Raw genomic sequence first — 24,455 nt, 5'->3', positions numbered from 1 at the left:
AAAGAAGGTTTTTTATTGTTTGATACCTCATAACTTTATCACTTATTAACCAATTTTGATAATTCTGAAATACATCTTTGAAGTTGGTTCCATTTAATGTTAAAAAGAAATATGTTATTCAACGCTTATCAGATATCACCATACGAAACAAATGATATGATGAGTCGACATAGCTATCAGAAATATTAGTTCCTCGCTAGTATTTTTTTATTTTTCAAATTACTTAGGTATTCTTTGAATCCCTGACACAGATGTCCCGTCAGACTCTCAGCGCATGTATTTGAGCCTAGTAGTATCCAGAATAATAGCGGGACTGTTTAGTCAGATGAATAATCTGTGGGCGCGATCAATAGCTGAGGGAGTTGAGCGAGGGGTGAGGGGCAGCCACCCCAGGGGCGCGGGGCAGCCACCCCAGGGGGTGCAGGGAGACGTTCATTGAGAACGTGTAGGCGGCGCGTGGGCGACTAGCTTATAAAGCGGCGCGGCCCGCCCCGTCCACATAGTCGTATTCGATACCCTCTATGGTAAAGTCGTTGTGTTAAAAATGTGCATCGTGATTTCTGGACTCAGGTAAGGCAATTAACACCTACACATTAAATTTGTGTTAAATTCTATCTAATGTCTTTTTAATTTTTTTTTACAAATTTTTTTTTTTTGAGTGGGCAGTGCAATCAATAAAACAAATAGCCAGTTTTATTTTTTTTATAAAGTGTTAGTTAATATTTGTTGTATTAAAATAAATCTATAACTGAGTCATCTTGTTTTAGGATGTGGGTGATTTTGTTCTGCTACTTATTAGCACAAGCTAAAACTTATCCTCTTCAAGACTGGCCTGTATACTCCCAGGTTCCACGGGAATATCCTGAGGACGATTACTATTACGCACCAAAGGTTCAATACTATTATGATGCGCCAGCCATGAATGTACCTGAAGTTTACGGTCAAGTTCCTTACCCGTATTTTTATGATCACTATGGTCAATTCGCTAACGAAGCACCAAAGAGGCAAGAAGAAAGGCTAGCCGCACTTCCAATCGGGCAAGAGACGTGGTTCGAGAGCGAGCCGTCTCCCCGCTGGCGGGCTAACAACATCGATGACGTCAATGCAGCTTTCCTCGATAACTTGATACTCACGCAAATGGCTCAAGATGCACAGAGACGACGCGAAAACGCCCGAGCGGCTTTCTCAAACGTTGATTATGAAGAAAAAGACAACGAGGACGAAGACGTCAGGGAACTGAAAGCTTTAGCCGGGAAACCGTTTTACCATGTTCCGAAAACTGTTCCTAGAATTGAAGAAGATGATTATTCTGACGAAGACTCTGACAGCTTTATCAACTGGAACGGGAATAAACGAAGCGTGACCACAGCGGCACCTGAGCCAAGCACGGAGCAAACTAAAGATGGCCAGAAAGAAGTTGTAATGCCCCGACCGGCGCCGATCAAACACGTTTTCGAAAGCCATCAACCCAGCCAAGATAAGAAGATCTCACCTTTCTACAACACCATCACACAGTTATTAGAAAAACAAGGACATGTGAGTGCATATTTATTCATATTTTTAAATGAAATTTTTAAATGAACCCAATCATCTCTAAAGGGTAGGGGTATGCACGCGTATAGATTGAACCCCCGATGTCTAAAAATAACTTGGCCGGGTAGGGGGTGGTGGGTGACACGCGCAGAGGCCGGCCCCCGCCAGGTCAATCGCAGTAGGGCGGGATGCGGAGAACCGATATCAGCTAAAACTGCCTTTCTGACTAACCTACTTAAAACCTGAATGAAATTTGACCTGGATATAAAAATAGATTTTAGGGTATCGCGCAAAAACCCTAAAGTTCCAAACTAAATTTAAAAAGTTGCCTATCAGATATCGCTTCTAGCGATAAGTCCGCCTTTTTTGTTTCGTCTTCTTTCATTCAATGTTCGTGTGGTGTAAAAATTAATAATAAATAAGTAAAGAATGTTAAGGTACACTAAAGATGAAGTTAGGCAAATACTTACTCCTTTTAAAATATTTATTTAGTTATACTTATAATTAGTCAATCCGGTCAAGCTTCCTTTTGAATTACCACATTGGCTAATAGACAGTTACGCCAGCAATAAAGCTATTGGCGACAAACGGACTTTTTACTCGTTTATAAGAAGATTTATACAGTCCGGGCGGGGATCGAACTTAAAATCCCTCCGTATTGAGTCTGGCTCCTTGAACGTCGAGCTATTGGGGCTTCAAAATATATAAATAAGGTGGTGTTTTATTGCTTTAGTATTCATGTTATATTTTGTTTACAGGAAAGCACGAAAGGCCGAAGAATCGATAAGCGTTTTGTGGCTGGGGACTCCGATCTTGTCGTCGAACTTCGAGGATTAAAACACCGCATCGCAACTTAAGCTAAAGCATCTTGATTACCGCCAACTAACATGAGACTGAGTATTATTTTAGAATAGTTAATACTACCAGCAGCGACCTGACAATCTAACGAGCAACAGGCGAACAAAATCCAAAAAAAGTAGACTACTTATTTTCTAAATTTTTATCTGCATTAATTCATTCGTCACCTCGCCTAAAACTCAATGTTAATTCATCTCAGTTTGCGATATGTTCTAGAAATGAGGAAGACAGCATACATCATTCTGAAGTTATATCTATAGAAAATGTTGTAAATACGGATTCAGTCAATGCAGATAACTTTTTACAAAGTAATCGATTTAATACGTACATATATCAGATTCCCGATCCTTTTCGATTCTTTACTAGTCTTGATAAAATATTATAGTAGTTACGAATGTCAATGAACGTACAAAAATGTGACTATAATCACGATTTCAGAAATGGTTGTTGTATGTTACAGAAAGATTAGTTCTTCAAGCGAAAGTTTAATAATGTTCCCTTCGTTTGGCAGCTGATTTGTCGCACAAGTTGATTGTGCAATTTGTAAATATATTAGAAATTATTCTTCTAAGATTTAGATAGAAAATATTACCTACATGAAATGGTTATTTTTTGTAAACTAATCAATTCTTTTGTAAGTGTACTTTTTGCTAAGATTGTTGTGTTTCAAATGTGCAAAAAAGACTTAATGTTTTCTTCGCAAAACTGTTATCTATTTACGCATTATGGACTTACAAATAGGACTTTTATAAATGAAAAATCGCGTCCATTTCGGTAAGACCCCATATGCATTTATATTGTAAGTATACGGGCATAGGATGTTCATGTGTTTGAATGAATGAAATCATTATCTACTAAAGCAAAGCAAACATTAATATTAATTCATGTATTAAAAACTAAAATGTATTCTATAATCTTCTTAATTTTCTGAAAGTATTCTGAATCTAAGAGTCTTAGATTCTGTCTGTCTAACTTGACTAACTCTTGTCTGTTTAACTTGACTAAATTCTTACTGGGTGCTAACTTTATTTTGTTTTCTTAGCAGCAGACGTTAATCTTTTTGCAAAGCAAAAACTAAAAATATAGTATACTTTTTAACTGTAAGAATGAAAGATTCTCTCAGCAGAGGATTAGGTGATATTTTAGCTTTACAGCTTTGTAACTAATGTTTGTATGACAGCAGGTCTCTGAGACCTTTGTTAAAATTGAATTTTTACGAATCCCAAATCTATTTTATGGATTGTATAAAACGTACCTATAAAAATCTATTACTTTCCTATTCCCTTAAAGTATTTCATATTTCCCTATTAAGCATTGAGTGTAATAATGTCATTATTATTATAGTCCTTTTATAATACTTTTGAAATAAATATTATTCATCTTAAAAGTAAATAAAAAAAAAATTATCTTTCTAAAGTACATATCTGTTTATAATAAAGTCAAATTAAGTTTCCATATTTAGATAAAATTCGATCCAATTCCTAAAACTAGTTTGTAATTATAAAATACGATGTTAGTGTGACCTATAAAGTATTACTAGATCATGTTAATACCTGTTTATCCTAAATGTGAAAGTTACCTTTTGTTTTAGCGTTGATTTTGAATGACGTACAAAGTGTTATGTTCGGTAATAGAGTTATTGCCCGAGACAAGGTTCTGACAATCAATATCACAAATAACGCGTTATTCGACCCAGTCAATAGTGAGGAAATCTGCGGTAACAAGTATTAGGTATTTGTGAAAACTTCCTGAATGCTTGAACTTTGTCTATAATAGATAATAATCGAAACTTCGCATGAGAATGTAATCTATACAGGCCTACTTAATGTTTAGATGATTATTGCGAGAAATTTTTTTAAGCTCAAAATATCACTTTACATACACGACTAAGTATCCGTATATATTTTATAGAGACTGTATTAGCGTATTTCTGTTATTATTTTGAACTAAAATAAATACGTACCAAAAATGGATACATTTTGAACTATTAGAGGACGGTTACGGCATTGTGTCCTGCAACAAAAAAAAAACAAAAATATAAAATATATTCAATATATAACTTTTGTTTCATTATCTTTTGACCTATTTCCCTATAATGTACTGTGTACACACTATTTTTTCCCTATATTGTTCCCTGATATTTTGTGTGATTCGCAAGTGCGAGTTAATTCACCTCTACATCTTTCTCATTCTATAGTATCATGTATAAAACAGAAATAGATAGATATGAATTCGAAACTCGGACTTACGAGTTACAAAAGCATAACACCGTTACAGAATAGTTACCCAGGGATTAAAGATGTATGTTTATTCGCAAAAATGAACGCTGTATGTAAAACAAAGTGGAAAATCTTTCTAAATAATGACAAAAGGTCACTTATCATGAAATATTGTATGACGTACAAAGATAAAATTTGGCAGGGAGGTGATTTATTAGATGGTTTATTAGAGTTAGATTTTAATAATGAGTGTGCGTAATCCGAGAACCGCATTTACAATTTTGAACTCAGAAAAGACGTACCGGCAAAGACGTACCGCCAAGCGATTTAGCGTTCCGGTACGATGCCGTGTAGAAACCGAAAGGGGTGTGGATTTTCATCCTCCTCCTAATTAAGTTAGTCCGCTTCCATCTTAGACTGCATCACCACTTACCATCAGGTGAGATTGTAGTCAAAGGCTAACTTGTAAAGAATAAAAAAAAAGGAGGCAGGTCTTAGGAGGTTCTTTGATCCCCCTTTAATATCGGATATGAAACAGGAATATCCATTTTTTTCATAAGTATCGGATATGGACCTTTTATTAGGAATATCCATTTTTTAGCATGACAATATTACAGTAATAGCCAATTTAAAGAAAGGCCTCGTTGATCCAGTGGTTGGCCTATTTGGCTGCGGATCACGACGTCGTGAGTTTGAGTCCGGGACCAGGCTGTAGAATATTGAGCTTTGCTTTCTTCCAAGAAATTTTAGCCAGGAGTTGGAAAAGGAAATGCCCTCCCCTTCCCTGGCCTACCCTGGAATTTACTTATATCTAAAAACTACCGGACGCCCGCGACTTCGTCCGCGTGGAATTAAGTTATTCACAAATCCCGCGGTAATCATGGATTTTTCCGGAATGAAAAGTAGCCTATATGTTAATCCAGAGTAAAATCTATTCCCATTCCAAATTTCAGCCAAATCGCTTCAGTAGCCGCAGCGTAAAAGAGGACAAACATACTTACACTAACACACAAACTTTAGCCTTTATAATATTAGTGTGATATCTTCATAATTCGACTTTAATAATGAATTAATTATTCAATCTTTATCAAAAAAAGTTTGCTACAACGTTTTACGACTTTTTAATTCATCTTTAATTTGTCCAAGCCGTGATAGCCCAGTGGATATGACCTCTGCCTTCGATTCGGGGGACGCAGGTTCGAATCCGGTCTGGGGCATGTACCTCCAACGTCTTAGTTATGTGCATTATAAGAAATTTAATATCGCGTGTCTTAAACGGTGAAGGAAACATCGTTAGGAAACTTGCATACCTGAGAATTTTCTTAATTCTCTAGGTGTGTAAAGTGTGCCAGTCCGCATTGGGCCAGCGTGGTGGACTATTGGACTAACCCCTCTCATTCTGAGAGGAGACTCATGCTCAACAGTGAGCCGAATATCAGTTGCTAATGATGATGATTTAATTTGTCCACAACGGGGACAAGCTATAAGATTGTTGACGTATGGTCAACCTGAGTTTTACGATATTATTTGAAGACTTATGACTGCGTTGTTTATTCGATTTCTTGTTTGTTAAGCTACCAACAGGTAACAGAAAAAATATACAAAAAAAATAATACAACTTAAATGAAAGAAAGAAAAGAAAGAATTCTCTTTCTTTCGCTACTTCGCCACTTTGGTACACCGGTAAACATTTAGCCCTAGAAGAGTAATAAAAAATTATTTTTTCCTCAAAATATACACATACTTTTATTAAGCCAATTATTTACCATCATATCATCAACTCCATATACTTTTATACGGGGGTATACCCGGGTTCCCTGGGCCTACGTTGTATGAGCTCTTTAAGCTTTCGATTCCGGTCTTTGTCATTAACATTTTGGCTGGTGGGAGGCTTCGGCCGTGGCTAGTTACCACCCTACCGACAAAGACGTACCGCCAAGCGATTAAGCGTTCCAGTACGATGTCGTGTAGAAGCCGAAAGGAGTGTGGATTTCATCCTACTCCTAACATGTTAGCCCGCTTCCATCTTAGATTGCATCATCACTTACCATCAGGTGAGATTGTAGTCAAGGGCTAACTTGTAGAGAATAAAAAAAAATTTAAATCAGACATTATCATCCTGAGCCCACCAACCAGCATTCGAGCAGCGTGGTAGAGATAAGCTTCATATCCCCTCTCTTATTTGGGATGATTGGCTTGAAGGGCGGCTAATATAGACTTATAATGATGCAGGGTAGAAGTACAAAAATAAATGTAGACATACCACAAAATTGTTTTCCCTCAACGATAGCTTCGCTCCCATTTAAAGGTTTTATGGGATGAATATAAAAAAAACTTCTTAAGGAAATATTAAACTTATTTTATTAATTCCGATAGCAATATATTAAGTCTATTAATGTCTTTGTTTTTATACTTTTATCCGAGGATTTTATCTCATCTGATAATTCCAAGTTTTGTCTCGAAGTTCGAAGAATAACAAGCGCTTACTTACCTAACTTATACATAATATGTAATAGGTTTATATTGTACTAGCTGACGCCGCGCGGTTTCACCCGCGTGGTTCCCGTTCTCGTAGGAATACGGGGATAATATATATCCTATAGCCTTCCTCAATAAATGGGCTATCTAAAATTGAAATAATTTTTCAAATCCGTCCAGTAGTTCCTGAGATTAGCGCGTTCAACCAAACAATCAAACAAACAGTCACTTGAGCTTTATAATATTAGTATAGATTAGGTATACATATATCTGATTTCAGGTAGGCATCTTATAACTAAGTAGCTATTGACAAAACGGCGTTATTCGACTATGTGGCTTCGGATCACAAGGTCCTGGGTTTGATTGTCGGTTCGGCAACATTCAATCATTAGTAACAACATCCGATCAGTTGCATGCACTCTATAGATGTAAAAATTACTTACCCTGAGATATCTACTGTGCCCTGAGTACTTAATATAAACCCGTGTTGGAGAGGGAGTTTACAATTTTGTACGTATAATGCCTACCCTAGTCAAACATCTTGTGCACGCCACGGCCGTAGGCCGTAGGCCGTAGGCCGTGGCGTGCAGGACGTAGGCCTTTTGTAGGGTCTTCCAAACATCACGATCCTGAGCCGCCTGCATCCAGCGAATCCCTGCGACTCGATTGACGTCGTCAGTCCACCTAGGGAAGGGGTTGATCAACTCTGCGCTTTGTAGTCCCCATTCAGCACCTTAGGACCCCTACGTCCAACGTTTAGAGATTGGCGGTTAAATAAGTTGAAATGTGTTAATGTGATCTGTGGTGGCAGATACATAGTATGAAAGTAAGTCCTATATCCTATATGTGACCTATGACCTACATTTAAGCTGAAATCGATAAATAACCTTTGGCATTTCCTTTTTGAACAACAAATGCAGTTTTCCGGAAGTTTCCCAAAGCGCTTTTGGTATAAAGGATAAATTTTAAAGATGATGAAATGGTAATATTCAATATCTAGGTATAGTGAAAAGGAACAAAATAAGTTAAAATAGTGCACCTAGTAATTAAAATTAGAAAATAATTTTAAATATCGTAGAACCCAACCACAACGTGTCAAATACACAACAAGTACCGGGTCCAAATTTAAAAGAGAAAATATCATCAAAGTCGGTTTTGCTGTTTTGAAGTGAAGTATAACACTAACACTAAAAAAAAAACATTCAACTGACTTCCAACATACTAAATTAGAAAGCGAAAAGTAACATCGTACCTGTGTGCTACCTTCTGATCAGTTTGAAGGCGGTGCCAATCCAGTGATGTATTCAAGCCGCTGATAAACTACAAAACTGCTGTGCAGTCTTTCAGAAACTTGATAGAAATTTATCAAGTCCAAAGACAAGGTGGCTACTGTGAACCATCGAGGAGATCCCTTAACTGTTCTCCGTCTTCATTACCAGACCCCTAATATGCAGTAACAAATAGGTACAAATTACAAATTAATAAAAAGGTAACTGCTGTAAATCGTTGACGAGTTCCGTCGTCTGTGTTTCGGCTTCATAATCATACCGACTCCAGACCTTCATGAAATTGTAGCGGTTTAAAATACCTAATGAAAATATTAACAAACTCTAGTTCTCTCTACGATTTTCGAAAGTTCCCCTCGATTTCTTCGGGATGTCATCTTCTCCTAATATGAAAAATACTGGGGCCACCCTTTCAAACAATAAAGAATTTTTAAAATCGGTCCAAATGACGAAAGTATCGCTGGACATACATATACAGCCGAACGTAGAACCTTCTCCTTTTTGGAAATCAGTTAAAAAATATATCAGGGACAGTCGTTTGAACAAGTTAATAAGCAAATTATGTTCTTATTTATTTCATAACACATTTAACATTCATTAGATATTTCAAGATCAATAATGTAAATGAAATTTTAACGAATAGGCAACTATGTACCTAATACTGAACACCCACGCACCGACATCTCTCTGTAACTAGGGTTGCCAAGCGTACAATAATATTATAGTATTGTACTATGTTTCAGGTCTGCGTACTATATACTTTTGAAGGTATACCTACGCTTCTATAGTACGGAATAAATAAATAAAAAATAGCTTTTGGTTTTCAAAAATTTAAAAATTAAATGTGAAAAGGAAGATATGAAGTAATAACACTCTTATTTCAGACTTCTTGACAAAATGCAACAAGAGTAAAGAAGCATAGTTTTGTAAAAATAAATGTTGATTTTGTTACTTAGGTATTCCATAAAATACTATATTTTATTTAAGCGTACTATAACTTTAATAGCTAAATCTAAAAATACTACATTTTTCTGGAAAAATGTTGGCAACCCTATTGGTATCATGAAAAGCGTTATGAATAATTCTAAGAAAAGTAGATTTTGTCGACCTACGGGTACAAGTATGCGCAGTCGTTTAATGCGCCGTCTAATGAGTGGGTGTATCAAGTTTCGATTTTAGGCTCGCAATTTTGTGAAACTAATAATTACCTACCAAATTTTTAATATAGACTTGTTGTTCGCCTACACACTGAAGTATAAAAAACTTCAAGTATGAGTCGGAGTCGCTCACCAGAGGCTCTGGAGTTGTACTGACGAAAATAATAGATATTTACTTTACCTATCAAATTGCCGTTCTGCAATAATGGCCATTTTAAATCAAAATAATTTGTTTGGCTAAGCATTTTAATTTAATCTTTTTATTTAAAGAGTATGTAGCATATGCTGAGTTATCTACTGTGGTTGGGGCCCTTTATTGGGATAAGCCACAATCGCACGATATTGTCCTGTCATATTATTTAATATGACAATATTATTTGATAGCATTATATGATATTATGAGCATATTGTGTTGTGTGGCATAATGCTGTAATAAAGATTTTTTCTTTCTTTCTTTCTTTCTAATTTCAAATTAATTTTATTTTAAAAACATAGAATTCTTTTTCCGAAAGTAATCATTTGTTTATTGAGCAGTGTTACATTTCAGTAATTTTCGTCATCATGGATATGTTAAAATACGAGTAATCATGGAATATGAGTATATATCGTGGCAGCAACGCGGCACAAGCGGCACGTAACATCAGCGACGTTTACGGAGCTAACACTATACAGACCAACACACCACCTGTTATTGGTTAATGGTTTGCTTGCTTCCGTTCTGGGAAATGAACCTCGCGGTCGTCTGAAGACTGTGGTCGATAATGACGGCAATTGGCCAAGCTATGAAATTCAAAAAAAGCAAACCGGCATTTTTAGAGAGCTTTTTACACGATTACAACGATGAAACATCGATTATATAGCAACAGTTTTTATAAATGCGTTAGATCGTTAATCGTTGAAAGAGGGGTAACGCAAGTCAGAACCTTTTGTAATTGGTCTGAGACAATACCCTAACTTTTTATTAGATAGAGAAGTAAACTTTTTTATTTTTCTCTAAACAATTTAAGGGTCTGTTAAAAGTTGGTGTAGTGGACGTCGCTCATCGCTGACGTTGACAGTTGACAGTGACACTTACTTCAACGTTTGACTTTGGTCTTTGACTTGACGTATGTGGTCTGTGATGAATGGAAATACGCGATTTTCAAAATAAAATAATACTATGTAAAAAGTAAAATAAACAAACCTTTGGAATGTAAAGCTGCGGTATTTTTATATTTAGTGCATTACACGAATCTCACTATCTCTCTGTTTAAAGTATTATATTAGTTTTAAAGTTTAAAATTTTCGAATGTTAGAATTCGCTCGCATTGAGCTCAATTTCCCGTTACTCGAATACATTCCACGTCAGAATAAGTTGGTATCGTACTTAAAACGATGCGTCGAGCTAAAGGATACCAGGATTTGGACGAGAATGCGGGAGATTCTCGTGCACCGGCGCCACCAATGCCTCTACCTCAGGAGATAGAGATGGCTTCTGTTTCAGTTGTGCCTGACGGTACGTTTAGATTCATCCCACACAAAATATTTACTTTTGCGACCTTTCCGTAGTTGTATACACAGAGTAGGATACATTGCTTTCTAATTTCGAAATCCTAGCTATCCTATCCTAATCCCAGCTATCGATAATTTAAAAAAATACTTGTTTTTTTTTTTTAATTTGGCTCAATTGAACAGGAAAATCTTTCATTTAAATAATAAAACCTAAATACAAGTAAACATTCCTATATTTTGTATTTTAAATATTCTTTATTAATTATACAGAGTATGAAGATAGTGAAAGTTTATGTCATCAATCAATTTTCTAAGTGCCAGCCAGCCATTCCATTGCAAATATTTAATTATTATCATGTTTGTGCATCTTAGTTACACCTACACATGCAACAGTTTTACACTAACTATATTTATCAGATGATATTATTATTACTACAGAGAAATTCACTAATCTAGCAATGTTAAAATCAAAAGCTATCATAAATAAATATCTCACAATTAAATAATTTATAGTTTTAATATAATACCTGTGTGCCTCTGAGAGCATATTAAACTGTCAGTCACTGACACTATCATTAACATCTGATAGAGTCCGCTAATTTAACATTATCAACCTAATCCCGCCTGCCTGGATTGGAGCAGCCTCAATACCATGGTAGCTGGAGTCACTCCAGTGAACCAGCACATAATGGACCTATGTCCAACGGCCAACCTTGGTGGCCAAGTAAGGAAAGGCCCCAGTAAAGAATAAGAGGTAGACCTCCATAGTAAAGGGGCCTCAATCATTGTAGATGTAATGGATCTCTGGACTATTGTCATACCCACAACCAACACAGTCTTTAGAGGAACAGGAATATTGAAAGATAATTATAGCAGATAATAATTTTTTTTATTGTTGTTTCATTTCATTCTTTCAGATACATTCACTGTGACTCAAGCTGTCAACGCACTAGGATTTGGTTGGTTCCAAGTGAAACTGTCACTCTATACTGGCTTGTGTTGGATGGCTGATTCAATGGAAATGACCATCTTGAGCATATTATCACCAGCTCTTCACTGTGAATGGAATATAAGCAAGTAAGGTTATCTATTAATTGTAGGCCAAAAAACAGAGCTCAAGAACAAACAATTTATGCATAACTAATAACTATACTGTCAACATTTGTGTGATAGTGATAGATGGCAAGTTGAACTAAATTATGAACATAGAGAACCATGGTATGATTAGTGAGTCCAAAAACAAATATAATCATAATCATCATTAGCAAATTATGTATATAAGGCTCACTGCTGAGTTGAGTCTAATCTTAGAATGAGAGGAGTTAGGCCAGTGCATGTGATAATGATAGATGGCAAGTCAAACTAAATTATGAACATAGAGAATCATGGTGTGGTTCACCAACCACACCATGATTCTCTATGTTCATAATTTAAAAATAAATATCATCCTCATCATCATTATCAACCCATATATGGCTCACTGATGAGATGAGTCTCCTCTCAGAACAAGAGGGGTTGGGCCAATAGTCCACCACGCTGGCCCAATGCGAATTGGCAGACTTCACACACACAGAGAATTAAGGAAATTCTCTGGTATGCAGGTTTCCTTACTGTTTGATACACATGATATTTAGAACCCACACCCTCTGTAATCAGAGGCAGAGGTCATATCCACTGGGCTGTTATGGCTCCAAAAAAAATATATGCCCTGAAAATTATCTAAAAAGGTCACCACTTCATTTCATTATTTCTCTCTATCTATTTGTAAAATCGCTCTGGGTCTGTCTTTTTTTATTAATAAGGTTTTGAATATATTATTTTATAATTCCCACAAATCAAAATTTTTGTTAAATGTTTATATCTTTTTTTTTTCAGGTACCAACAAGCACTTACTACTACAGTTGTTTTTATGGGAATGATGTTAAGCTCTACATTTTGGGGCAATATCAGTGACAGATATGGAAGAAAAACTGTAAGTAAAAAATTGAAGCATTAATTTTTTCATACATAACCACAAATCATGACCAGAAATCAGAGATATCTTTTAAATGTTAAATAGCCTATGTTCTGCTTTTATGTCGCATTTATCAGTAACAAAATTGATCTAAAAAAAGTTTGGCGGCTTAGCTGTGAAAAGGTAACAGACAAATTCACTTTCACATTTTTAATATTAAAATAAATAGTAAAAATAATATTACCTAGCATAGTAACCGATTTTTAATTATTATTATAGTTAAATGATATTTAAAAAATATATAAATGCAATTGCCTCAACTGGCAGAAGGGCTGGTTCATATTTATGCAAATAAACAATGCAGAAATGCAGCCAAAATTCTTGGCACCACAAGTGCATGACTGGTATAGGTATTCCATCACATGAAAAAAATTAAAATAGGTAATGTCTTTTACAGGCTCTAAGTATGTGTGGCGTATTATTATTTTATTATGGATTGCTGAGTTCTATCGCTCCAAACTTCCTTTGGTTGCTGTTTTTGAGGGGACTTGTTGGTTTTGCAATAGGATGTGTGCCACAATCGTAAGTGTATGGTATAACATTCTTTGTAAACATATTAAACTAGCGGACCCGGTCCAGCTTTGCTTTGACTTATGTGCACTTCTTCTCTATCCCTGCTCTACGCTACCCTACCCTATCCTACTCCTACCCTACCTCTACCCTAATCCTACCCCTTACTCATGTTCTTGTGACAAAGCACAAAGTAAACCATTACAAATTGCTAATATGTATAATATGTTGCACATTCTTTTGTTTGTAGCAAAAAAGTTGTATAATTGTAGGCATCCGCAGATCCGTATCGTACGTATCGGACGCATCGCATCAAACGGATCGTAGTATACTTTGTATAGAAACTCATACAAGGAAGTCCACTAATCCGCATCGTACGGATCGCATGAATCTACCGTAAAATTAAATATCCATTTGATGCTTATTTGTCTGATACGTAGGATGCGGATCTGTGGACGCCTATCATAAAGAAGTAAATAAATATTTGTCATTGATTCAAAAATTAGATTTTTTTTGTATAGATGTATATGCTTTGACATAAAGTTACGTGAGAGACAAATCTTTTTTTTTTATTTACAGAGTTACGCTTTATGCTGAATTTTTACCAACAAAACAGAGAGCTAAATGTGTTGTTCTTTTAGATGTAAGTACATAATATATATGGTACATGTAGATAATACTAGTACTAGTTGCTACAACAATTTGTTTTTAAATATTTTTTCGAAGCTTTGCTTTTAATAACATGTTATATATTTTTTAGTGTTTTTGGGCACTTGGCGCATGTCTAGAAGTGGCATTGGCGCTCATAGTGATGCCAACTCTAGGAGTGCATTGGTTATTGGCCCTGTCAACTATACCTTTGCTGATATTCGCTATTATATGCCCTGTAAGTTACATTATTTAAATATAAAATATTATATAGGAGTCATTATAACACTATTGAGTTAATATAGTTGTTTTAAATTTCCACTAAATAGATTTCAATATTAATGTTGTTTTGCAGCCATACTTTTGGATTTGAGTGAGACTAGGTAAGACCGTAGAAATTCTATTATATTGTAAAATAATAGCCAAACGTAAGGAGTAAATGAAAATCATGCATCATCATCATCAAAGTGGATTTTACAAGTAGTAGTGCTTATTTTTCATCTGGGATTATTACCATCTCTGTCATGGTTATTTCTGTTTATAGGCAATGGTTTTCCACCATTGCAACTAGGTTGCTGAGGTCCATATACTTGGACCATCAATTTATACTATAAAAAAATGTACTTTTGATTAAACAAAACATGGCCATGGCCAATTCAAAGCAAGAAAAAAAAACAATTGATTTGTATTAATCATAGTCCTAGTAATGTTATTTTGTTGCAGTGGTTGCCAGAATCTGCTAGATTCCATGTAGCAAGTGGACAACCAGATAAAGCTTTGGAGACGTTAGAAAAGGTAAATCCTTGTTATCTAATAATGTAATACCATAATCTAAGTATATAAATATACCATAGTAAAAAATATATTCTGTCTGAAGTTAGTAGTCCGCTTTTTAGAAGTCAGTTGAATTAAAGATTTAAAATCCAGTACAAATAAAATAACCTAAAATTACCATGCTATAAGAAAATGAGTTTCAGAACACAAATAACTAATCAATTATTGTTATTCTGCCTGTCTGTATTAAATCTATTATTGCAATTTTTTATGCAGTTACTGTGATACACGTTGACCTTGTTCAATCTTTTGTGATTGGGACTAAGTAGACTCATTCGTCGTCGTCGTCGTCATCAACCCATATTCGGCTCACTGCTGAGCTCGAGTCTCCTCTCAGAATGAGAGGGGTTAGGCCTATAGTCCACCACGCTGGCCCAATGCGGATTGGCAGACTTAACACACGCAGAGAATTAAGATAATTCTCTGGTATGCAGGTTTCCTCACGATGTTTTCCTTCACCGATTGAGACACGTGATATTTAATTTCTTAAAATGCACACAACTGAAAAGTTGGAGGTGCATGCCCCGGACCGTATTCGAACCCACACCCTCCGGAATCGGAGGCAGAGGTCTTATCCACTGGGCTATCACGGCTCTAGACTGAGACTCATTATTGGAACAATATTAGAACATTATTGGAAGGTTTCATTAATAATGCTGCTATACTACAACAGCAATTTATTGGCTTGTGTTCAACTTCATCCAGGCCTTATCTAGAACATATACACCCCATATATTATCAGAGCTGTATACAGTGATGTATGTATATAGAGATCACATAATATATATCAGAACTGTATACAGTGATGTATATTATACAGAGGTTTATTTATATTAGAGCTGAACAAGAATGCCTTAGTGTTGAACATGTTTGATGTTTAAGATAGCGCAAGACAACGGGCGGCCCATGCTGCTCGGTCGGCTGGTGTGCGACGACTCTGTCGGCATCGGGCAGCGCGGCCGGCTCAAACATCTCCTCATTCCACAGCTGAGGAAAACCAGCCTTCTTCTGTGGGTTATATGGTGCGTACAATAATTACTAGTAACACTAATATAGATAACTATAATCTGATTTATACTTTATGACATACTTCATTCTCGGAACATTGAGCATAGCGACGCGCCTCTCCCACCGCAGTGGCCTCACGGGTCTTTGTGTATTTTATGTAATAACTACGCGTAGCGACACCAGCATATCATTTTCCAAGCATCATAAAGATTGGGTAGGGCTGTACCTTCCTGTTCTGATTAAGTGATTTATCAACATACAGCCGAAACCCCTTGTGTTGGAGACTAAAAAGCATTGCATGCATTCAATCACATTGCCATTAAAACTGATATTTCGTATTTTACTTTCATAGGGGCAGTCATGTACCATTAAGTACATATAAAAAACTTATTATTAGATCAGGAGTTAACAAGTAAAAACTTATGAAACGTAAAACATATTATCATCAAACTGAATAATCTGACTGAAAAAGTACAAAGCTAAACATATAAACCCTAGTCGTTCAATTGTTTCTCTCAGCATAGAATATTGAATCTCTCAGCATATAATTTTGGAGCCTCGCCCAGTAAGTGTGATCCAGGCGTAAATGAGATAACTGTACAGGATGTCGTGCGCCTTCTGCTACTACGGGCTGGTGTTGATGACGACGGAGCTGTTCGAGACGGACGCGGACGCGGGCGAAGAGTCGTGCGCCGCCGACTGCCGTCCGCTGCAGACCACAGACTACATGGACCTACTGTGGACTACCTTGGCTGAGTTCCCTGGTATGTTGGCCATACTCTATTGTACAGGATGTCCTGCTCACTCTGTTCCTACGGGCTGAAGTTGACGCGGGTGAAGACTCATGCGCCGCCAGCCACCCAATATTGCAAAGCTTGACCCAAAACTCGAATCTCATCAATCTCTGAACCTCATCGATAAATATCTCTAAGTTCGTAAATCCGGGTTACCTTTTAAAAGCCATGAATATTCATTGTTGTACTGTATATCTCATACTACTAGTACATATCTACTCGTAGATATCTACTCGTAGATATCTACTAATAGTATGAGAAACCAGAATTTGTATCATGCTGTATGAATTTCCTTTGCTTTGGGACGGCTTTCCTTCATCTAAATTCCATCCTTCGTCACTGGTAGCTACATATCGATCGAACTTTCGAAAATTTCACCAATTTTCAAATAAATGTGACAGGTTGCAACCCGACTTTAATCATAGCTACTTAAATAAACTCTTTAATCTTTTCTATTTCGTTTTATTGCCCCATACCTACATGAAGTATTAATTATATTAACCCTACCTTCCTGCAGTATACAGAAAAAGCTATATTTACCCTTCCTGCAGTGCACAGAAAAAGCTCGTAATAAAGAAGCTTTTTTTCATTTGCTCTAGGGGCCTTGGTTACCTTGCTACTTACATGATTAATTAGAACCGGCAGATAGTGTTTTAATGTACTTTTTGGTAAACTTGTTTTATTTATCCACTAGAATTTCGAGCTCTACCGATTAATTAAAATTTTATTTTTCAGGTATATTCGCCACAATATTTATAATAGAAAAGTTCGGGCGCAAGAAGACAATGGCATCTCAGTTCGTCATTTTTGCGATCTGTGTTTGCGTTTTAATTTACAACACCAAGTAAGATCTTTTTTTTATTAGACCTTAACCAATCTGACGGATTTTAACCATTTAACAAACAAATGAATTATAATAAACTAATAAAATTTTAATTATTGGTTAGTGAAATTAACGTTATTCAAATTAATTTATTTTCAAGTGCGTATACAAATATTTCTTAAAAGTCGTCAGAACTACAGTCATAAGCCAATATGGGGGTGGGGGAAGATACGCCAATGACTACAGTAATACAGTACAGACCCCCTAGTTCCCCCTAGTTCTACCCCACTAGTTCTAAAAGCATTCTGCAAGAAATTCAGCTGTCGCTCTTTTTTTATTGAATTATAAATATTTTAGTTTACAATAAGTATTAATTTTATTTTTGCAGCCGGACATTCCTAACATCCATTCTGTTTCTTGCTCGAGGCATCATCGCTGGATTGTTTCAAGCGGCATACGTTTATACTCCAGAGGTAAGAGCTGAAGATTGACTTATTTTATCTATATTTATATTTTTGTCAAATGGCATCGGCCGTGGCTTGTAACCACCCTACCGTTAAGACCGCCCAACGATTTAGTGTTCTGAGGGAAATACGCCCGCTTCCATCTTAGACTGCATTGTCACTTAACATCAGATGGGATAGGCGTAGCGAGGTACGGACAGGTAGCAGAGCAGACGGTTACTTGAGAAATAATCGTTTCGGCTGAAAACCGGGCGAAACCGAAACTGTTTTGGTCGGAAAGACTGATTTGATCGGACAGTATCAATTGATGAGATACTCAATTTAAGTATAGCTTGCCCCCTCTCCCCCCCCCCCCCCCCCCCAGATACAATCCTGGCTACGGGATCGCAGCAACTACATAATATTTCATGTTTACTGCGTTATTTATGAGTATCATAGGGATGTATTATATCCCTGTATTCCCAGGGGAACGGAAACTACGAACGGCTATAAGCCGGCAATGTCTTTCTCTATTTACATGATATTGGCGAGCATAAATGCAAAAATGCATTGCTTACCCTGACTAAGTAATGCAGGTTCAGGTTTCCAATTCAGGGACTCAATACGTACCTGTATTGGAGATGGAATTTTCCATTATTGTCACTTCTACGTGACACGTTAAAGCCTACCCTAGTTGATAACGCACGCCACTGTATGTGAACTAAACTAATATGTTACAGGTATACCCGACAGCGTTAAGGTCTACTGCGGTGGGCGCGTGCAGCGGGGTCGCGAGACTCGGGGCTATGGTGACCCCATATGTGGCACAGGTCAGCAGATAATATACTCAAATTATTGCATATAAGTGTATTAAAAGAGTCGCGACGCTGAAGTGGCAATGGGCGGGACACATAGTTCGAAGTTCGATGGACGTTGGGGTCCCAAGGTTCTAGAATGGCGACTCCGATCTGGAATCCCCAGTGTTGGTCGACCCCCCACCAGGTGGACTGACGACATGAATGATGCAGGCGGCTCAGAATCGTGATGTTTCGAAGTCCCTACAAAAGGTCTATGTCCAGCAGTGGACGTCAATACTTTGTTATTGTATATTAGTGTAAAACAATATTTTGTTACTATACTAGGTAAAGCCTTTCTTGACAAGTACTGTTTACCAACAAACAAATTAAAAATAAGGATATAATTCACTAGTCATGTCACACCTGATAATAATTATAACTAACTTGTTCCTAATTTAATGAGAATAAATTTGATTAATAAACTTAGAACAATTAGATATGCTTAATATATTGTAAATAACATTTTATAAACAAACCATACACCATTTAAAATGAATAAGTTATGAAATTACATGCGCTTTCTACCTTCATTTCTAATTTCTTTGTTGGTAAACAGTACACATCAAGAAAGGCTGTGGTATAGCTGACTCGGCAAACGTTGTTCGGTCTTGCAAATTTTGGAATGGACATCAGGGGTATAAAAATAGATAACAGACCTACCAAATATATTTATATCAATTTGTCAAGTCGTTTCGGAGGAGTATGGCAAATAATACGAGAATTTTATATTTAAGATATATTTTTCCTACGGATTATATTGAAATGCTCATATATTTATGGTCCTTCCAGATCTGCAGGTCTTTCTGTAACATTGTGAAGTATAACTCGCAAGTGCGAGATTCCAATTAACCTCTATCTTTCTCATTCTATAATATAGTCCTAGACAGAGACAGATAGATGTGAATTCGAAACTCGCACTAACAAGTTATAAAAATATTGTTACAGAATAACCCTGCTGATAGGTTTTTATTCGTAAATCCTTTCGTTAAACCATGTTAACTTTTAAATGTTAATCACAATGCATATTTGCAGGTGCTGCTAAAGAATTCGATAACGATAGCGACGGCGGTATACTCGGTCGCAGCGCTGGTGGCGGCGGCCGCCTGCGTCGCTCTACCCATAGAGACCAAAGGCAGGGAGATGAAGGAAACTGTCAGCGCCTCCGGGTTATAGCCAACTGGCGGAAAACACGGGAACTTGTTGCATTTTTTTTAATAACTCACATTAAGCTTTGGGTTCTAGCCTTCTAGCCCTTTTGAGTTAACACCTCCGGATTATAGCTCACTGGCGGGCGAAGCGAGAACTATACTACAGCCCTACTCGATGTGTACTGTTTACCAATGAAAAAATTAGAAATGTGGGTAGAAAACGCAAGTCATATGCATAAAAAATGTTATTCAAAATATATAAAGTATATAACTATAATCTAATTGCTCGAAGCTTATTAATCGAATTTATTTTAATTAATTTAACAACAAGTTACTTAATTATAATTATTATTAGGTGTGAAATGACTAGCTATTTATACCCTAATTATAATTTGTTTGTTGGTAAACAGTACACATCGGATAGGGCTGTAGTATAGTAGCATTTCTTAAATAACTTACTGATCTCCAGTGCCTCCGGATTATAGTCGTATGGTGAAAACGCGTGATTTGTTGCATTTTTTAATATTTTTCACTTTATTACTTAATATTTTTTAAATTAGTTTTACTTAATGTTTTTTTAAGTAAAACTTCTTTACGCTTGACTTGAGGAGCGTTACGAAAATTTGTAATCGGTCAATGCGTGCTGCCATCTACAAGTATTGTGAAATAGTGTTTGTTATTTTAAACTACCAGTAGATGGCGTTCTTAGAAAACTTTGAAACTTTACCTTTTTTGTACACGGTCGCAATGCAGTTATGCCTGAAGCTTATAGATGGTGTTTTGTTTTTTTTATTTAACCTATTTCAAAAGTAGGTGGTTCTCAATGAGTCGGAATTTTCTTTTATTTTATTTTTTAAATAAGTTTTACTTCAGTCGTGTAATCTACAGCACATATTTTTTTTAATAACCGGCAGTTCACGGTTTTGGGTTCTAGCCCTTTTGAACCTTAAAATATAGGTACCGACCGTTAACGCCTCCGGGTTATAGCCGACTGGTGGAAAACAAATTGTTATTTGGTACACACTGTTTTGAACACAACATTTTAACATTCATACCTAATTGTAAATCCAAGATGGCCGACGCTAAAAAATGACGGATTACATATTTTCAAGATTATATGTGCTTAATCTTACACGTTCCGCTGTGTAGGGAAACTTTTAATTTATCGACTTTGTTTTAATTTAATATATTTATAAGTAATACAGGACCAAAATATAATGTTGTTCATGTTTAAATCGCAGATACGTAGCTCTCTAGTCTATGCATTTAAAGGAAAGCTTTAGTGAGGATACAAGAAAAGAGTTATCTTACTGCAAAAACGTGTTTCTACAAGCTTATCTGGCTCGGTGAAGATGTCGCTATTGTCGCACTTTTTCTATAATAAAAAGATTATTTTGCAAAATGGCGAACGCTGTGACATAAGTTCTAGTTTTGGCCACCGGGTCGAAAAATTCTGTGGCATATTATGTCAACATGTGTACAATTAACCTCACAGCTAACCTTAACTTAACTTCCCTATTGTTTTAACATTTTAAACATGCTTGTATTATAAAGTTGAAGTTTGTTTGTTTGGTTAAACGTGCTAATCTCAGTAACTGTTTGTTCAATATGAAACAATATTTCACTATTGAATAGATTAGATGCAATACTTTTACGGGAGTGAAACCGTCGGGAAATGCTAGTTAAATATATCTATCATCAATATCATTATCATTAACAACCCATGTACGGCTCAATGCTGAGCTAGAGTCTCCTCTCAGAATGAGAGGGGTTAAGCGAATAGTCCACCAAGCTGGCCCAATGTGGATTGGCTTAACACACGCAGAGAATTAAGAAAATTTTCTGGTATGCGTTTTAACTGCTAGGTTTCCTCACGATGTTTTTCCTTCACCGTTTGAGACGTGATATTAAATTTCTTAAAATGCACACAACTGAAAAGTTGGAGGTGCATGCCCCGGACCGAAGTCGAACCCACACCCTCCGAAATCGGAAGCAGAGGTCATTTCCACTGGACTATCACGCCTTGTATCTATAGAACAACTAAATTCCAGCTCAGTGTATCGGCCGGGGTTGGGAAGTTGGTGGTGTTACATCACCCCCCGTTTTCCTGCTGCATTTGTTTTAAAATATTTAAGAATCCTTAATAATAATGATTTAAAAAAAATATATGAAATATGCGAATGTACCTATATGAGACTCTCCAGCGATAAAGGGGATTTATTGAATCTCTTATATATTTTTTTTTATAGTTAAAATATAATTAGCTTTGTTATTTTACAAGAGAAAGCTTACTCATTTATTATTAACTTTATTTACACTTTATTCGGATACATTATATAATACGTATTTATACGTGCTTTAACTATTAAGTAAAAATAATAAATATGCAAAGGGTGAGTTTTTGAGATTGGTACACATATACATATATTGTATGGCAGCTTTTGTAACCATCCAAATCTTATCTAGATTTCTAATCCTATAAAAACATTAAAACTTTTAGTTTATTAATGTCAAAGTACCTATTCAATTTCGGGAAAAAAAAATTCTAAACATTTTAGCTATTTTGGTCATAAAACGGGATTTTTTATGCAACTGTTAAAATACAATAAGAACTCTAAAAGTCACCCTACATATTAGAAATATAAATTGTATTATATTATTATAGTGAGTACCTGAAATTAATATTTCAGCTGTTTTTTATAATATACTCAGAGACACAATTATCTGCCCACTTTAATATACTCGCGTCATATAAAAGTGGGCGGATAATTGTGTCTCTAAGTATAGTACTATACTTATCGTTTTTATAACGTGACTATGTGATTGGTATGATGCGAATCTCTTTACCTGATAATAATTATTTTTTATCAGTATTAATAGCTTAAATTCCTTTGGTTGTGATAAACGGTACTTAATCTCTGATATTAATTTGTTATTTTTTACACATAAACGAAAGGTTTAAACTCGTTAACGTAACTCGTAACGTTTTATTAAGTGTATGTTTCTTGTATGACTTTAAGGGTCGGCGTCTACAGAAAGAGTGGCGATGAAGAGATAAAAATTTAAATTTAAGTAATTTAAATTTACGCCACTTCTCCGTCGAAGATGACCTTTAGTGATTTTTTTTATTACGGATATAATTATGTTTACATTTGTTTATTTGACATTATTTTACATTTTGATATTTTATACTTTCTTTGGTATTGATTTTATTTTTTATCACACATCGTTATTTTATTTTTGTTTTGTTCGAAAACAAAGAAAAATTTTACTCTCATGGTTTTATTTATATAGACAATTGGTACATTTCACATGCATATATAATGCAATAAAAATGCGAGGTTCTGAATCTTTTACATATTTTAGTTTTATAAACCATGCGCATGTTTTTGTGACTTATACGAGTAATTTTGGTTATTTATTCTGAAATTCCAAAATGCCCCATATCTCCAAAAAAAATTAAATTTACGTAATAAGTATGTATTTAATTTTTCTTTACTTTTTTTCAATGATATGTGGTAAGTTTACTTTTTCCCAGTAATTTCAATTAACTACGTTGCTTTCTATTTATATAAATTTTTAATAAACTTAATTCATAAAAAAATCGCATATGTATCTAACTATTGCGTCTGTGGTAAGACTGTTTTAAGCCCCGCATCCACCAAAGTGTATAAGTGTAAAGCAAAGAAAAGAACTTTATTTTACAAGGTGTTAGGTACAAAAAAGATAATTGAATATACATAATATGATATACTCGACATGTAAAGACGGCCATAATGTTGCATGAATTTTAATTAATACAAATACAAGTCTTTATTGGTTAAAACATACACGGTTTTACAAAAATCATTGTTGAGACCTTCTTAAGAAAAGTAAGTGCCTGTACCTGTGACAGAATTAATTGAATGTAAGTTCAAGCTTTTTTTTTGAGAATTTTAAATTCTCATCTCTCATTGTTAGGTATCTACAGAAACTTAGCCCACGTATTCCGCCATGAAGGAACTGTATAGGTAAATTATTTTATTTAAAAAAAAAATCTTCTCTCCATAGTTCATACTTTGGTGGATAATGGACCTAATGAATTGATAATTATAATATCTTACTGGTTTATTGCTTAATGTATTTCTTGTTTCTATTTTCTAATATATTTTAAAAAAAATTATGTAATTATAAGGAAAAATATCTAAACCAAATAAGTAGACATAATTTTATATATAATGTTATTAAGTATTAATATTTACACGACTTTAATTGATTAATAAAACATGCACAGCTTACAAACTGTATTTTTACTTACTAAACCAGGGAATCCTATTGTCAACCAAGAAAATAAATAATAATCTTTTAACGAGGA

General features: G+C 35.4%; 2 protein-coding genes across 2 annotated transcripts; both read left to right on the top strand.

Moving 5' to 3' along the window:
- Positions 1-451: 451 nt before the first annotated feature.
- LOC112044904 (uncharacterized) lies at positions 452-4,445 on the top strand. The gene is made up of 3 exons (XM_024080909.2): positions 452-570; positions 768-1,536; positions 2,292-4,445. The coding sequence occupies exons 1-3, from the start codon at positions 545-547 to the stop codon at positions 2,388-2,390; spliced, it is 894 nt and encodes a 297-aa protein (XP_023936677.1). The 5' UTR covers positions 452-544; the 3' UTR covers positions 2,391-4,445.
- A 6,186-nt stretch (positions 4,446-10,631) lies between these two features.
- On the top strand, positions 10,632-24,382 carry LOC112044895 (synaptic vesicle 2-related protein). Its single transcript, XM_052883651.1, has 13 exons — positions 10,632-11,026; positions 11,940-12,099; positions 12,898-12,994; positions 13,434-13,558; positions 14,126-14,189; positions 14,307-14,432; positions 14,918-14,989; positions 15,911-16,050; positions 16,640-16,800; positions 17,566-17,674; positions 18,042-18,126; positions 18,837-18,926; positions 19,986-24,382. The coding sequence occupies exons 1-13, from the start codon at positions 10,906-10,908 to the stop codon at positions 20,124-20,126; spliced, it is 1,491 nt and encodes a 496-aa protein (XP_052739611.1). The 5' UTR covers positions 10,632-10,905; the 3' UTR covers positions 20,127-24,382.
- Positions 24,383-24,455: the final 73 nt, after the last annotated feature.

The sequence above is a fragment of the Bicyclus anynana genome, chromosome 9 (genome assembly GCF_947172395.1).
Source record: "Bicyclus anynana chromosome 9, ilBicAnyn1.1, whole genome shotgun sequence".
NCBI lineage: Eukaryota > Metazoa > Arthropoda > Insecta > Lepidoptera > Nymphalidae > Bicyclus > Bicyclus anynana.
The sequence above is the reverse complement of the archived record's forward strand: the minus strand, read 5'-3'. Positions and strand labels throughout refer to the sequence as shown.